An 18,647-nucleotide genomic window follows, 5' to 3' on the forward strand; every position below is an offset into this window, starting at 1 on the left:
AAATAATTGTAATAGAATATCAAACAAAATTAAGAAACCGTTAACGGTTAACATCGTGAAAAGGTGATGCTTTCAACAGCGGACGATAAAGGAGATGTGCAATAAGAGAGAGAAGAAAGGTAAGAAAGACAAAGTGAAATAGATGCCGGTTTAGAGAGGGAGGAGACAAGTAAGTATGCATACCCACGTTCCTGTGTGCTCACTCGCACACCCCACATGCACACACAAATATTTATTTTGCGTATGTTACTTTTCACTACTGTTCGCGCGTGTGCTTCTTACATAATTGCGATCATCAGAACGTCATTTATCAGAGATGCGATAATCTCTAAAGTGAACTTTAAGTTTAGGTGATAAAACTTCAGAATAACAAATAAGAAGGCAAAGACAGATAGAAAGGCTTATTAACAAACTAATGCATAGATTAGGTAGATGGGCATTTTGTCGGAAACGTTTTGCTGTCCCAATTGACGCTAATGGCTCAATTTTTGAACCTCCTTATATCTTGAATGTTTGTTTCTCCGTTTGTTTGCAATTTATTATTTAACAAAAATGAAGTTTGATGACATTTTAAAGACGGTTGGAGAGTTCGGACCCTACCAGCAACGTGTCTATGTGATCTCACTGATATTTAAGTTCACCGTTTCTTGGGCTACGATGATCTCAGTTTTCATGAATGCTTCCGTTGACCACTGGTGTGCGGTAAGACCATTGATGATTACCATGAAGAAATAATACAATTTTTGTTAGATTTTGTTGTTTTCGATATCATATGTAAAATATTATGAAATGTTCTAATTAGTATTATTCGGGCAACCCACATGCTTCTTAGTTGATATGATTTTTATTGATGAGCTGTCAACAAAATCTGTCTTTCCATGTGAGATTATGCTAGAAACAATTTAACGTAGTTCATTTCTGGTAGATTATACACAATATGGAAGTCCACATCCATAGGAATATTTAATGAAACCCTGATAATCACAAACATGACAAAGGATACTATTTTTTTACATGGAAGGAGCCGCAAGCGGTGAAGATGTGAGAGCTCCAGTGTCCTTGCACCCCCCCCCCCCCTCCATTTATCATATAATTTTGAACAAAAACGTAACAAAAATCGCCATGTTCTTTTAGTGTTAATTTTGCATGTTCAGCATATAGAATATATTGGAAAACTCATTTCAAAAGTTAATGCACCTTGCACATTGTACAGTATTCTGTCTTTGCTTCCTTATAGGTCAAGTCCACCTCAGAAAAATATGATTTGAATCAATAGAAAAAAATCAGACACGCAAAATGCTGAAAATTTCATCAAAATCGGATGTAAAATAAGAAAGTTATGACATTTCAAAGTTTCGCTTATTTTTAACAAAATAGTTATATGAACGAGCCAGTTACATCCAAATGAGAGAGTCGATGATGTCACTCACTCACTATTTCTTTTGTTTTTTATTGTTTGAATTATATAATATTTCAATTTTTACGAATTTGATGATTAGGACCTCCTTGCCTGATGCACAAAATGTTAAAATAATTGAATTCCACGTGTTCAGGGAGGAATGAAACTTCATTTCACATGACAATGACGAGAAAATCTAAATATTTCATAATTCATATAATAAAATACAAAAGAAATAGTGAGTGAGTGATGTCATCAGTTCCCTCATTTGCATACCGACCGAGATGTGCATATAACTGTTTTGTGAAATGAAGCAAAACTTTAAAATGTCATAACTTTCTTATTTCACATCCGATTTTGATGAAATTTTCAGTGTTATGCTTGTTGAATTTTTCTCTTTTTATTCAAATCAAGTTTTTGTTGTGGTGGACTTGTCCTTTAAAAGATACTGCAAAGTCCGTTTACTGAAGAAAGCAGAGTGATGTTTGAAATAGAGCAGCGATCTTGAGTACGAACTGAGACGGGTCACCATTTCGTTGAATGTATTATGCAAATAAATCAAAAGTCCAGTGAGATTACCATTGAGTCTAAATCTAAAATTAATTGTAAAAAATACAAGTGCGTTATAAAGTAATATGTACACACTACTTTCATGTTTCGGATAATGCCTATAATATGTATGATAAGAAAAAACGAGAAAACAAAATGTCAATGTATGCCAATGCACTTGTATGCACGATGTTATGTATTAAACAAAGGTTAAACTAATTGTGGCGTCTATTATTTTTGCAGAATAATTTGCGGAAGGTATTTAAATTTCGCTAGCACAATTTCTTCAATATGGATTTTACACGACATTTCTTACTTAACAGTCGATCAAGTCCACTTTGTAGTTCATCGTTGTCTGTTAAAGCAGTGTAGAAAAGAGTGGGAATGATCTCAAATATCCATAGTTGACAAAAAGTGAGATTCCCTCTAATCATGTTAACCTCTTAATCCATTCAATAATGGTCTAAATAACACAAGGATAGACAAACAGTCAGTCGGGCCTCGGCCAAAGGTCGGAATTATTTATTTTTGGACAATCTTGATTTGGTTTCACGATAGGGTATGTTTCATAAAACCTATCGATGATTATATAATAATTCCAATCCGTACCACAATCACTTTGTCATGACTGGCCATTAAAACTCAAAGGGCTTCTGCAGCTTTTAACAGTAAGTTGGGGAATGATTTTACAGAAAGTTTTTAGACATCTCCATGATCATTGACAAGTATGTCATAGTATTTTGATGGAAGCAAGACAATTTAAAGCTGATTTTATTTTCATACATGTATTTAAAAAATTCAAAATTAATATAACAGGCAAAATTACATTTTTTTTTCAACTCGTTCATCACTGAAATTAGTAATGTTTATTATTATTATTAAGTTGGTTATATGTTATCATTATTACTACTTGAGGACTATCATTCTCATTTTCGTCATTATTGTTGTCATCATTATCATTATCATCATACTATTATTTTAAACAATTTTTTTGGGAAGACTCCTGAATGGGATCCTGGATGTGACAAATATGGATTATCGGATGAAGCATGTGAACAAGCACAGAAGAACGGCAGCATCCCGTCCAACTATACATCAGATGGGGAGCTGGTCTACGCACAGTGTGAGAAATATAATGTGTCAGGAGTGGGATTCTGGCCTGGCATAGATCCGTCCAATTACAGCAGCGCAACGACGTCATGTGATGATGGATGGGTATACGATGATAGCCAATACGAGACGACGACAGTAACTGATGTAAGGTTTTGTTTCATTTCTAGTCATCTATATCGAATGACTTTAAAAAAAAACTGTAAACCTACACAATTAATGACTGCTTAATTCTGTAATCGTTTGTGAATAGTACACTTTCAAACTTAATTGCAAGTGCTAAATTTCGTAGTAGTCGGAGAAGTAGTAGTCGTAGTAGTAGTCGAAGTAGTAGTAGTTGTAGTAGTAGTAGTAGTAGTAGTAGTAGTAGTAGCAGTAGTCGAAGTCGTAGAAGTAGTAGTCGAATTAATCGTCGTAGTAGTTGTAGTAGTAGTAGTAGTACTACTAGTAGTAGTAGTAGTAGTTGTAGTAGTAGTAGTAGTAGTAGTAGTAGTAGTAGTAGTAGTAGTAACTACAAACCACAAGAAGGATAATACTGATGACAATATTGTTATAACAAGCATAATACTCTCCAGCGCCTCTTTGTTCGTAACAACAGTTTGATCTGGTATGTGGCAAAGGTGACCTCACCCAAGTATCTCAATCAATATACTACGGAGGTTTCTTGGCTGGATCTATATTCTTCGGAATCCTCTCAGATGTGTAAGTTCTTTCTTTCACTTTGAAAATGAATTCTCGCTTCGCTAAGCTATTGCATTTTACAGACTGATGTTAATATATTGTGAAGGGAAGGATGTCTTCGGTCGGATACTGAAAGCAAGCAAAAAGAGCCAGTTTCAATAGTTTCCGCCATTTTTGTTCAATTTTTTTCTTATAATAAACTGTTGATTATATGTCATCAGCGCTTACCAATATTAATATAAAGCACCAATAATGCGTTTTATGATTATTAGAATCATTATTGCGCTTAAATTATAGATAACAAAATAAATTGTCACTATCATTGCTGTCATTGGTGTTATATCTATTATGACTAATGTTTAATTGTTTTTATCATTATTATTATCATTTAGTTATTTTATTTATTAGTTTTATTACAGTTATCATCATAATCATTGTGATTTTTTATTATCATTATCACCATTTTCATTATTATTCCTGCAGAATTGGTCGCTGGTGGACACTCTTTCTTACTAACCTTGTTTCTCTTATATCTGGAGTGGCTATCGTCTTTTCACCGACATGGTGGTTCTTCGCCACGATGCGTTTCTTTATGGGTTTCGGAAACATTGCCTTCAACATCACCCTGTATGTGATAGGTAAGAACATTATGGTAATGGACAGAGAGTTGTCAAACAAAGGTATTTTCAGTATTACGGTTCGCGTTTTCCCCATTTACGATAAGGGCTATTTAGAATAAATAATACTCAACAGGGTTTGTTTTGTTAGACTACGTCTCGTGAATTTTCATGGTATTCATGGAACAGGAGAAAGCGTAGTTTCCAACGTATTGCTCAACTGGTGCGGCGCGAACGGTAAAACGATGCGCCATTGTGAGTTTACTGCAGTCAATATCATTGACGGAAGTTCGAGTCTTGCCCAGAACGAAATTTCAAAAGCCTCTCTGGTTATTAAAAAGGTTTGATTCCAATCTGGCACCATAAATTTATGTCCCACATATCGGCATATGCGGGGGGGATGGGGGGGACCTGTCCCCCTCCCCTAAATTTGAGGTGGGTTAAATTTTGGTTGATGACCTTTGTTTTGTTTTTTGTTTTTTTTTGCTTGTCAAAATTTTTTGCGATCCCCTCCTTACATTTAGGTTGATAATTTTTTTTTTTTTTGGGGGGGGGGCTTGTCAAATTTTTCCCGTGTCCATCGAAACATTTCAGGTGCCCCCCCCCCTAAATTTGTTGGCTTCCGCCGCCAATGCATATCGGCAAGCGCCCATCTCTTATCCCATGATCTCGGTACACACACACACACTCACACATATACTCAACCTCTCTCACTCTCACCCTCGCTTTCTCTCGCACATCGACCCACCCACAATTTCTTCCACGCCTGCAGATGCACAAAAAACTACTTTACCTTCTCCGCTACATCCATCTTTCATATCTATGTATCTATCGATCTTTCGCTCACTTTGTTTAATCTTTTCTTTCTATAAGTATTGCTGTCCTCTCTCTTTCCCTATTATATTAACCTTTAAAAACAAATCTTATTATCCATCTCTGTAATATGATAACGAGTTAGAGAGGGTGCGTTTAAAACAATGAACCCAATAAAGTGATTATATAAATAAAGAAAATTATTCATCATGATACAACCTCGGTCTGTATACTTTACACACACACAAACACCCTCGCCCACACATACACCCTCACACATATGTATATTGTGATGTCTTTATTTCAACTTTTTTTGCTAAATAATTAGTCTGTGTGGAGGCGTAAGGCCTTGTATGCTAGAATAAAATTGAATTTCAAATGTGAATAGCGTACATGTACATAGTGTCTCCTTTTTCTTATTTTGCATATTTAATTTGTATAAAATAACTTATTCCCTTTTACATATTTTTGGACCCCAGGGACGGAGTACATCGGACCATCAAAGAGATCCCTGATCATTCTCGTCTCTACCACCTATGCTCTTGGCTACATGTTCCTTGCCCTTCCTGCTTATTTCATCCGATCCTGGCGTCTTCTAACACTCATCTTGACGCTGCCTCTCCTATTTCTATTCATATGCTTTATGTAAGAATATACTGTATGTTTCTTCGCATGGGTGTGTTTGGGGGAGAGGTGGGGTGTGAGTGTGGGTGTGTGTACGCTTGCGAGAGGGACCGCGTCTGTGTGGAAGAGGTGTGACCGCTTACGTGTGTGTGTGGGGGGGTGTTTGTTTGCGTGTCTGACCATGTGATTGTGTAGGTGGGTGGGTGGGTGGGTGTGGCCGCATTCAATCTCGCCTTGGCGTCGGTTACCCAGCCTCGCTAACGGTACACTGTTGGCTGTAACCCGTTGTTACATCTTTATGATCTCCGGATATGCGGACGAAGAACTGTCGACGCCAATATTGGCCATTCCATTGTGAATTATTTGTCTTGATGAGGAAAAAGCGATTTCACCAGTCTTAGGGTGTATTGCAAGAAAATATATGCAATCAACATGATCAATTGCAAATATTATGTTGCAATTTAACAATTAAAAGATTAATTTTAACTGTAGAAAATCATACACTGCTTGTTTCGAGAAGCAGATTAGAAATCAATCGCATATTCGCAATTAATTTAGAAACTTATGATTGACTTAGGGACCAAAAAGAGACTTGCAATTGATCGCAAGTTTCTTGCAACGCCCCATAAGTGTATCATTTATCTTCCCACTGACTGGTTAGAAGTGAGCAGAAGTATTACGCGTATCGGCTTGCAAAACTGTTATTGGGTTCTTATTCAAAACAAAATGCTTTGTACATATTCGCGGCGCGATTAAACTTTCCCCATTTAGAAATGCGATGCTGCAGCAGCAGCTTGAAATTAATTCAAATCAAATAGACTAATAGTGAATGCATAAATTGATATTTACATCAATAAAATAAATAATGGAAAGTGCAATTTCAAGCTGAAGTTATATTCGTCTCCCAATATTCTATATACGTCTAAGATTGTAACCACTTACACATTTTCTTCTGAAAATATTTGCATAATACATTTAACTTTTGTTAACGTGGTTGTATTATTGCGGTTTTTAGATAAGTTAAACTTCCATGACAAACAAATATTTCATAATTGTGGTTATGAATAACTTTTGATTATAATTGTGGTTTATGTGCTGCACTTGTATGATTAATGAACCATTCTCAAAAAAGGAATTTTGAAAATAATTACTTATGGAGCGTGTAACATACGTAGTTTTTCCTATGTACTTTTATTTTTCCTTCATCTTATTCATTTTTTTCTGAGTAATCTACTTTTATCAATTTTATCAATGTTGATAATTCTAGCAGATACAGAGGGCCTACTATAACTTTTCATGATTAACGCATCAGTTGCTTAAAGACACAAATATATTTTTTCAGATTACCTAATATGCCTAAAGCTAAGATACCTCCAAAAATATACTAACCGTTTATCGGATATTAAATTCTTTTACTCCATTCGATTTCAGATGGCTACCCGAGTCTGCAAGATGGCTTATATCTGTGGGGAAATATGACAAGGCCGAAAAAGTTATCAGCAAAGTGGCCGAAGTCAACAAAGCCGAACTACCGAAGCCATTGTTTACAAAAGAATACAGGGAAGAAGAGGTAAAGAGAGAACGCTTTTCTTTGTCATTCTCTCTCGTGTTTTTTTATAGAATAGAGATCAAGGCGAATCTATATTAGATTACCCTTCTAACCAGATTTGAAAATCAACCCTTCCTCATCTAATTTTGTATTTGTCCCTGAAAGCACATATTGAATTATTTTTATATTATATTCGACACGCAAAGTTACACAATTGGCAGTCCATTGATGGTAAACATGGCAGCAACTCGGATGGCGATTTTGTCTGTGTGAGGGTGTTTTAACATTGGAATAAAACGACTGGAAGTGAACCTAGCATTACTGATGTATGGGGTTTTACGGGTTTTTTTTTTTCAACTACTCACCTTGCAGAAAACTTTGACTTGGATATTGGTAGACACAACTAGCCTCATGTGATCAATTTCGAGTACCAGCAGTTAGGTTTTCTTGCCGATTATAAGTTTCTTGATGAAATTAATGATAAGGTTAATGACAAGGTACAATACAAATGCCAGTCTCTTACCGTCGATAGCGTAATCACTGACAAAGCAATTCGAAAGGAAGTCAATATGCAAGCGCTTATTTTTTTGGGGGGGTGTTGTTTTTTTCCTAAGGGAAGTTCACCCTGACATAAATTTTATTTTTAAAGTATCACAACAACGATGAAAAATATTGGTGGATTTTTGAGGAAAATCAGTCAAAGAATAACAAGTATAATTTTGTTTTCGATATGATAAGTCATTGGCGAGCTCAATTCCACAATGCAAAACTATGTAATTTTTTTATTTTTTTTTTTATTGTACTTTCAGTATATCAACATGCAAATCATTTCACATCCACTCTTGAAAGAAAAAAATAGTTATCATAAACCACTAGAAGATTGAAATTTATGCATTTAATCATTGATGGATTTACCTTAAACCTTTACCAATATTATTTTTCTGGTATTTTTGCACAAACTTTTCTTCAGCATGTTCAGGGTGGAAAAATCAAGTTGCGTTGATGTTTAGAGTTTCGTTTGATTGCAACTATTTCTGCAAGGGGCACAGACCGACAAAGCTCTCGTGGTATTTTCAATGACTCATACCGCTTTCAGTAACTAGCTGGTCCAGACCAGCTCCGGACTAAGTCGTAACATTGTGAGCTTATGAATGCCGCGTGCTAAAATAGCCAACGCCAAACCGATGCAATGTTGACGCTGTTATTTGTAGCACCATACAACCGCCATCCCTTATCTGCCCGATTATTCGAATGGGTGATGGTAAAAGTAGCGCCGCTCTGCTATGTAGTTACTAAACGCTCAGTTGTGGGGACTATTTTATTGCGGGCCTGGTGCAAAAAATAGAGTTACTGAAAACGGTTATACGATCGGTTGGTTGTTAGTCAGTTTATTTCGTGTGATTTTTCAAATAAAGTCATTATATTCAGTCGTATAGCGTTTGCAATCTTTAAATAGTGGTCACTTTGGATATCCTTCCTTTTCCATGTTTTCCCATCAGGATCAAAGCCGCAAGGCACATCGACCCTCTGGTCTCGATCTGATCCGCACACCTAGAATGAGAATGAGAACCATAAACCTGATATTTATATGGTAGGTCATCACTGAAGCAAATTTAATTCATAGTGCACCCCCCCCCCCCCTCCTAAGAAAGATCTTGTCGGTATCAGCAGCAACCTAGCTCTCACAAACATTGTTTGACTAGTAAATAAATATATATATATTAGGCATTTTCATAGAAATAATCATTTCCAAAGAGCATTGGATCATCGGTACCCCAGTATTCGCTCGAGCTGCATTTCTTGCAGTTTTCAGTGCTCACTGCACTCACGTTTTTCCTGCTAGGCCTTTACAGGTTGATTGAAATATAAAGCAGAAGCAAAGATGCCAAATGATTTTATACAAATTTTATATAGTGTGTTGACTGAAAATAATCTATTGTGCAGTCACGAGCCATCGATTTCGATTATATATAGCTTACATCTTGTCAGAATGCTCTTTCCTTAAGAGTTAAGCGTAACCTAGAGTCACGCTTCAAGTTTTGAATACAGTATAAAAATATGTGTATACGTAATAATATCCTGGGGGTATTTCACATAAACTTAGATGTGAAAAATGTTGATTTGAATAAATAGAGAAAAATCAAACTAGCATAACGCTAAAAATTTCATCAATATCGGATGTAAAAAAGAAAGTTATGGCAATTTAAAAGTTTCGCTTATTTTTTACAAAACAGTGATATGCACAACTCGGTGTCATGCAAATGAGTCAATCGATGATGTCCATCACTTACTATTTTTTTTTTATTATACAATGTTTCATTTCTTACATATTTTACAATAAGGGCCAACCTTCACTAAACCATATAGTATTAAACAATGCAAATTCGGCATGCTCAGGGAGGAATTGATCGTTGTTTCACTTGACAATGAGAAGATTAAAATATTTCATATTAAATAGTGAGTGGATGACGTCATCAGTCTCTTCGTTGGCATACCGACCAGGATGCTTGTGCATATAACTGTTTTGTGAAATTAAACGAAACTTTATAATATCATAACTTTCTTATTTTACATCCGTTTTTGATGACATTTTAAGAATTGTGCTTGTTGATTTTTCTCTTTTTTATTAAAATTAACTTTTTGTTGGGGTGGTTTTGGCCTTTTTAATAACGCAAACGCACACGTGATATTCAGCGCAGTAAGCAGTAGCATACGTCCTCTGAGCATGATTTGAACTGGGCAATGAAATCGCCAAGCTAATTGCTACACTTTCACTCTTTGTGAAATACTACTGGACATCATCTCTCCTCCCTTTCTCAATCTTTCCCTTCTCTAGGATGGTGAATGCTATGGTCTATCACGGTCTGTCTCTGAATAGTTCAAATCTAGGCGTCAACGACTACGTCGCCTTCGTGATCACTGGTGGTATCGAAATCCCAGCTTACTTTATGGATATTTTCATCGTAGAATTCTTTGGTCGGAGATTCAGTCTCTTCTTCTGCTTGATGGTTGGTGGTTTGGCTTGCCTGTCAAGTGCCTTTATACGTAAGATTTTATCACTATCGTATAAAAGAAATCAACAAAATAAAGTAGTATTCATGATCCGACTGAAAATGAAGAAAAAAAGGCGAACACATTATTTCATGAGACGGGGAATTATATAAGGCACGTATTTTTGTTCTGTCCGCCCTGACTCAACCAATAAATATTTCCTTCGGGAATAAAGGACCCGACTACCAGAAGAGGTCTAGAGGACAAAATATGCATTCATAACGGAGATACCCACATGATTTTTTTTATTGCGAACGTCTGGTAACGGATCAGGTGAAGAAATTGTTTAAGAGATTGTAATGAAGAATTTCAATTTATTTAGATGCTAATGTCTTTCGGAAAATGTATAATAATAGGCGACATTTTAAAATCATGAGACTAATATTACATTCATCTAATACTCTATTCCTTGTAGCCTCTGGCGTTGCTTTGACAACTGTTGCTATGGTAGGAAAGTTTGGCATTACCGGTTCATTTGCAATAATATATCTATACACTGTCGAGCTTTATCCAACAAATATAAGGTAAGTACTACGTAACCATATCGCAACATAAGCTTCATTTTTACCAAAGTAAATTGTTATAAAGTTTTCGGGTTTAAATTGAATATCTGCTCAAAATGTTTTTTTAATTCAAAGTAGGCATGATTCGATAAAAGTTTTTCCAAAACAAATATAAATGACCTAGGTCATAACCCATAACCATGATCATGTTTGTTTTAGTTGATAGGTTTTCGGAGACAGGTATTTAAGGGAGATTCTTCATCCATAAACAACGGGTTGATATTTTTTTTTTTTTGTTAAATGTTAATGCGGCACACCGACATTGCTGGTATTCCTGGTGGTTTCTTGATTGTGGAAATGAAACAAAGTGTATGGTTTCATTTTTTTTTAATATAATAAATAACGACCACTTGTTTAATTTATTTGGTACGATCATTAATACCAGAAATAACTTAAATATTGTTCTTTTCTTCATTGCATAATCTTTGTCCCCCGAACCCAACTCCCCTCTCGAAATGAATAGGGGTGTGGCCATCGGCAACTGCTCCATGTTCTCCAGAGTGGCAAGTATTTCAGCACCCTTGGTACTCATCTTGGCGAAGTATTGGGACCCTCTACCCCTTGTCATCTACGGGTCTCTGTCTGTCATTGCTGCTCTGTCGGCCCTTGCTCTGCCAGAAACACGAGGAAGGAAACTACCGGAGACGCTAGAAGAAGGGGAACAATTCGGACTGAAGTAATTGACTTTATTTGATTTTATTTCTGTCATGTCTTATTTAATTGCAAACACGAAAATGACAGAAGTTCATTTTATTCATTTAGTTATATATATTTCTTATTCAAAGATAAAATGATAGACGAACTTCAATGGATTTGATTTTACAAATATATTGTGATTTTGCGTATAAAAGCTTGAATTCGATAGACAAGATAAGGAATATAGGTGGCGCCATCAGCTACTGTACTACTTGCCCCTTCTGAAATAATTAAAATCATGAGTATATTTTCAATACGGTGATATGGCTTCCTGTCATTTTATATACAATTCTAAGTATTTCAATTGAAGTTAACCATTTCCCTAACATTAATGAAGGAATGAATGTCTGACTACTGTTGCCTCACTGACTTGTTTTGAGAGGGGCTGCAATTAGATACATATCAATGTGTCATTTCTTGTCGAAATTAATAAACTTACAAAAGGTTTGAAAATTTTATAAAGAAGGAATATCACATCATCTCTCGGAAAGTTTTAATCTTTGGTGCATTAGAAATTAAGCTTCAATTATCACAGAAAGGTCTGACATAGTTTCCCTAGAAATTATATATCCGCCTAGTACCCGATTCCCTCAATCAAGCTTCTCTTAATTATTCTCTGCCTTTGCAGAACTACCCATGTTGATGAAAGCACTAAAGAGCAAGACCACGACGCTTATGAGAATGGGCTCACTCATAGCGAGAAAGGCATGATGAGTTCAGGGACAGCTCATCAGAACCCAGCATTCATTATGGAGGACGACAAATGAGGGCGCTACACCTAAATCATTGGAAATTCAGAGCTTCATTCGATTTAATATATGGAAAATTAATGGGGTAAAAGGATACTGCCAAAAATCAGGTGCTTATGTGACCTGTCATTGTCGAGTAGTTATTATTATTTTTTTTACATCATCATCAGCTATTTAACAAAAATCAGCCGATAACTATGGGTTAAGCCTGCCTGTACCATTTATTTAGAAATTAATAATCCGTCCCTGATATATTAAAAAAAATAATAATAATAAGGTAGATTACCGTGCTAAAGCCATATTTCGTTGGTCAAATTTGATAATTATACATGCATTTTTTTATTTTCAAAATGTAGATTAAACTTGCAATTCAATATGGAGTAATGGAAAGTATCCGTAATTTCGCTTATCAAACTAGTCTTGTTAGTAATTTAAAGAAAACGTTTCAGGAGAATGAAAGAGAAAGGGGTGAGATTTGAATTTTACAAACTGCCTGGTGGGTGTGAATGCAGTCGTACACTCATCTGGAGATTTATTATATATTTTTTTCAAGCTATGCAATAAATGAGATCCATTTGTATTTTCAAAACTGTTACGTAACTTAAGACCCAAATTCATAGATAGATATATAGATAAATGGTTTGTCAATAAAAAAAATCAAGACATCATTGCGGCTAAGGCCGAATTGCGATGTATTTACAAGGTAATAATGACATTAAAAAATGTTTAAACAAGACAGATAATTACAAAATAAATAATACGGATAAAGTATGGTATTGAAACTACTTGTGTTGTGGAATTCTATATTAACTGAAAGTAAATTGTATGTCTGTATAATAAATAATCGGAAATAATTAACAAATTAACGGAAACATTAAACAATTTGGCAAAAGGTATTTCAAATGACGAAAACATAAAATGATAAAAGACGTACAAACTATAAGATTCATGCATGTCCTATTATGAGTTTATGAAAACGTGGGTAGCGTCTGTGTTAATAATTCGTGTAGTATGCTGCCAGTTATCTATTAAACACAAACATAATAACATAATGAACAAATCCTTTTATCGGTGAAAAAATATGAAGATTATAGTCAGAAGCGTTTCCTGGTGTACAATCAGATTTGAATAATAGATATGCACTGGCGGTAAATTATAGTAAGTAAAAGATCACTCAAATTAATCTGAAACTAACCATTTCATTTAAGGACTACGAATATTACATTAAATAAGAATTTTTAACCAATATTACGAATTAAAAACTTATTGAATCATGACATTGTATATGTACAGTTAGATAATAATTGATTATGATAACTCAAGTCTATTTAGGCCGACCAAACTAACAGAGTCCATTCTTATTCAGTAGTCGGACGAGAAATGGTAGGGCGCTACTACGATACCTTACAGTCCTGCATTTGAGTTCTCTCAGTTTGTCACTGTGTCTCAGGGATATATGATATGTATGCGTGCTCTGAAGTTTAGGTAGCCAGTCACAAAAATTGATAAGGAGAGACTTGGCCAAATTCAGGCTGCCATTCATTCATTCATTTATTTACTGTCAATGTTTTGAGCCAAGCGATAAACTAACAGCTCGACAAGCTTTGAGAAGTGATCCTCGTCTATGCATGGGTGACTTAGGCATTTATGTCCAAAAATTCGGCACAATGTACCGTGCTGACCGGTATGATTGAGAAAGGGCGGGGCAAGCGCAACTAGTTGGAACTGAGCTGACGATAGCGGTTTGTTTTTGGTGAAGATTTGTTTATACCGGTATGCCATTTTGACAAGAGTTACGACAAACTTTTGAATATACTATAATTATCTTTTTCATATTAGAAGGATGCACAAAAAATATTTCATATATGTATACATCATATTGGTAATTAGATGAGATTTTATAGATAGAGTCAAAGACGACTCTAGTCAAATATGACTAATCGCCACTCAAACCAATATAATATAAAGAAGAAGTTAAGTAGATCGGACGAAGCTTTGTAAATTCGCGTGAGCAAAGATTGTAGAGGCAAGATCAAGAAGTGGCGTCAGCTAAACAGCGCCATTTATGAATGTAATTCATGGAATTCTATTTGAAATTTGACTCTTAATTGAGTTTGTGTGTATACATACATATATAAAGATATATATATATATATATATATATATATATATATATATATATATATATATATATATATATACATGTATACGTCAATATAGTTCGGCCACGTATGTATTGGATGCAGCATCGCACTAATATTGTAGGTGTGACAGAAGGAAAGAGGCTGCGGATATAGCTATTGGTTCACACTCCTTATTTATTAATTTATTAATACCAAGCTTTCGACCCTCTAACGGGTCTTCATCAGGGATTTCATGATCCAAAAGAATAAAATAAGTAGGCAAATAATACTGAAAATAATGAAGACATGCAACAAAAGCACATAATATATATATCCTTAGATGTCTAGATATACCGATGATTGTACAAAGTGCTCAATACCATGTAGCAAAGCATAATTTTCCTACCTGTTTGACGTCTGCACTAGAAACGAGATGTTTCTCGCTCTTCTAGTCCAGGATAGCTGACCAAACCTTGTTTTTTCATATATACAATATTTTTTGATGGTTTCTTGTCTATTCGAGGGTGCTGATTACGAATCTGAATGATGCCTTTGTGTAACCTTGAGCATTTTCCGCAAATTGGCAAATTCCAATATGGCCGCCAAAATATGCAAATTACCCATGAAAATCATAAAATTGCCCGCACATTGGTTATAAAATGTATGTATTTGTGTTGCAGGAGTGAAATACTCTCTGAAAAAACGATTTTTGACAAAAAAATTATTTTCTAGATATTCAAAATGGACGCCATAGACCCCTGTGTTCTATATTATGTACAATATGAATGGGGAAAACTAAATTTTACAAAAGTGAGCACTAATTGCAAGTAATTGTGATTTTTAGTGAAATAATGGATGAAAACATGATTGCTAACGAAATGTATCATTTGTTATGTCATTTTATGTAATAAATGAAGCATTTTAATATTAAAAAAGCCACCAAATGCCATGACAGTATTTATGTAAAATGTTCATGGGGACAAAAGAAAATCACAAGAGTGAGAACTAAAATGCATATTACTACTATTAAGATAAGCGAGTGGAATACTGGCTAAAAACATAATTTTTAACGAAATAAAAATGCAATTTATGTGATAAATGCTATATCTTGACATTCAAAATGGCCGCCATAGGCCCATTATACATTATGTAAAATGCGATTGGAGAAATTAATTTTCACAAGAGTAAGAACTATACAATGCATGTAATTGTGATCACCGAGTAACATAATGTCTGAAAACATGTTTTCTAGCGAAACATATTATTTCTTTTGTCATGCATGAGATAAATGCTGTATTGTGAAATTCAAAATGGCCCCTACAGGCCCTAACAGTATTATCTACAATTTCAATGTGGACATGTAATTTTGTAAGAATTTGGATTTACTTGATTATGAAATCCATAAAGTCCTGTTGTATGATAAAACATTATTCTAAAACATGATTTTTATGAAATAAAGCATTTCTTCTGCCATGTAAGTGTTAATTGCTGTATTTGGACATTCAAAATAGCTGATACAAACCCTAACTAAATCATGTTACATTAGTATAGGGAATCTACTTTGTACAAGGGTGAAAATCATGAAATGCAAGTAACTGTGATGCATGAGTAAAAATATTGTCCTAAACATGATTTCTAAATAAATACAACACATATTGGTCATGGAGGTAATAAATACTGTACTTTGGAATTCAAAATGGCTGCCATAGATCTTAAAAGTATTATGTACATTGTAATTTGGGACACTATAATTTTGACAGAATTTGGCTTTGCTTGACTATAAGTATTGCATATAATTGCGATGTAAGAGTGAAATATTGTCTAAAACCATGGTTCCTAACGAGGTATATCATATCTGGTGCATTTATAGGTGATAAATGCTGCATTCTGGAATAGAAATGACCGCCATGGGCCATTATTGTATTATGTACAATTTGAATGAGGACAGATAATTTTCACAAAAGGGCATATGGCGGCCATTTTGAATTTTGAAATATAACATTTATCACCTAAATTTTAGATGATATGATATATTTCGTTAGTAATCATGTTTTCAGACAATATTTCACTTATACAACACCATTTAGTCAAGCAAAGCCAAAATCTGTTAAAATCATTTGCCCCATTCACATTGTACATAATACTGTTGGGGCCTGTAGCGGCCATTTTGACTTTCAAAATACAGTATTTATTACCTACCTGGCATAAAAACTGATTTATCTTGTTATAAATTATGCTTTCAGACAATATTTTACTCATAGATCACAATTACGTGCATTTATGGTGCTCACTCGTGTAAAAATTAATTTCCTAGTTCGCATTGTACATAATGCAATCAATGTCTATGGTGGCCATTTTGAAAGTCAAAATACAGTATTAAACACAAACTTTAAACCTGAATGATATATTTCGTTAAAAATTGTATTTTTTAGACAGTATCTCATTTATTCATCACAAATAAATACATTTCAGTGCTAACTCTTGTGATTTCGTTGGTCCTCTTTCTCATTGTACATAATACTGTTAGGGCCTTTGGCGGCCATTTTGAATATCAAAATACAGCATTTATAACATACATGGCATATTAAATAATATATCTCGTTAGCAATTGTGTTTTTAGACCGTATTCCACTCGTTTCTCTTAATAATATGCATATTAGTACTCACTCTTGCGATTTTTGTTGGCCCCTTTGCCCTAGAAAATAATACTATTTGGACCAGTGGCAGCTATTTTAAATATTGAATACAACAATTTTCCCATACATGACATAATAAATGATATATCATGTTAGCATTAAAAATTTTCATATATTACTTCGTCCATAGATCACAATTACTGCAGTTTAGCGATCATTTTGTGAAAAATTAATTTTCCCTATTCATATTGTACATACTAGGGTATACAGAGGTCTGTGGCGGCCATTTTGAATATCACGAAATAAATGTTTTGTCAAAAAATGTTTTTTCAGAGAGTATTTGACTCCTGCAACACGATTACATACATTTTATAGCCAATTTGCAGGCAATTTTATGATTTTCATGGGTAATATGCATATTTTGGCGGCCATATTGGATTTTGCCAATTTGCGGAAAATGCTCAAGGTTACACGAGTGGCATCATTCAGATTCGTAATCAGCACCCTCGAATTGACAAGAAACCATCAAAATATATTGTATATATGAAAAAACAAGGTTATGCCTCTTCTATCCTGGACTATTCCTTAAGGTGATCTTCAGGCACACTGGCGGTATTGCTTATTGTGTGGTGTGGGCTGGCTGATCAATTTGAGGCTTTAAAGGTTTCCGGTTCGGTCTCGTTCGGTGCCTTCACTTTGAAATCAGCTCAAACCTTTTGTTTAGTGGGTTTCTGTTTGTTATGACGATTACTTTCTACATCAGGTGATGTCATTGGGTTTTCTGTAGGGTTGTGTCTAGATTAAGGGTGACATCCAAGTAATCTATAATTTTTAGGCTAGTTTGGACGCTGATGGTTAGGCCGAGATCAATGAAGAACTTTGTAATATCTTTTCACTCCCTATCCACCTTGCTCACTGATGCTCGTTGAAGTACTGTTCGAAGGTCGTCGCGATATAGGCCTACTGTACGTGCAAAGTCTTTTGTTTGATTGTGACAGATCCTATAATCCGACGATCACACAAATCTTGGCTCCGTTGTCGGCTCCCCTGGAGACTTCAATTGCTTTTGACCTTCTCTCCCCCACGCTTTAATGTTGTCGAAGAGCAATGTTCTTGCGTTCCATGCATGACAGTTTCCATATTCAATGACAGTAAATTTCTGGGCCCTCCTCAGACAGGTAGACAATAGCTCAATTGTGATGGAGGGATAAAAATCAATGATGTCAAATACAATAAACAACAATGATTCCTTATCTGGGAGCTTAACCATGTTAGTGAGCACTTTTAGAAATGTACGTCGACACAGAGGACTGGTACGAGATGACGTCATTTTTGGCCTGCCATATGCCTCAGGTCCTCACACACGTCCACTATCAGAATCGAGAACCTCGCCACATCCATTTTGCGGTTCTCCTAAATCATAGTGGACGTGTACGTGAGTGACGTCATTTTAACCGTTCAAGCCCAGCATGAAGATCAACCTTTCC

The 18,647-nt window shown here is 35.1% G+C and overlaps 1 protein-coding gene across 1 annotated transcript; it reads left to right on the top strand.

The window, feature by feature from the left end:
* The first annotated feature begins 255 nt into the window (after window positions 1-255).
* Window positions 256-13,183, top strand: LOC129258406 (organic cation transporter protein-like). The gene is made up of 11 exons (XM_054896685.2): window positions 256-702; window positions 2,948-3,205; window positions 3,657-3,760; window positions 4,223-4,377; window positions 5,649-5,814; window positions 7,225-7,363; window positions 8,842-8,933; window positions 10,179-10,387; window positions 10,809-10,917; window positions 11,420-11,632; window positions 12,281-13,183. The coding sequence occupies exons 1-11, from the start codon at window positions 553-555 to the stop codon at window positions 12,417-12,419; spliced, it is 1,734 nt and encodes a 577-aa protein (XP_054752660.2). The 5' UTR covers window positions 256-552; the 3' UTR covers window positions 12,420-13,183.
* The last annotated feature ends 5,464 nt before the right edge of the window (window positions 13,184-18,647 follow it).

The sequence above is a fragment of the Lytechinus pictus genome, chromosome 4 (genome assembly GCF_037042905.1).
Source record: "Lytechinus pictus isolate F3 Inbred chromosome 4, Lp3.0, whole genome shotgun sequence".
Classification (NCBI taxonomy): Eukaryota; Metazoa; Echinodermata; class Echinoidea; order Temnopleuroida; family Toxopneustidae; genus Lytechinus; species Lytechinus pictus.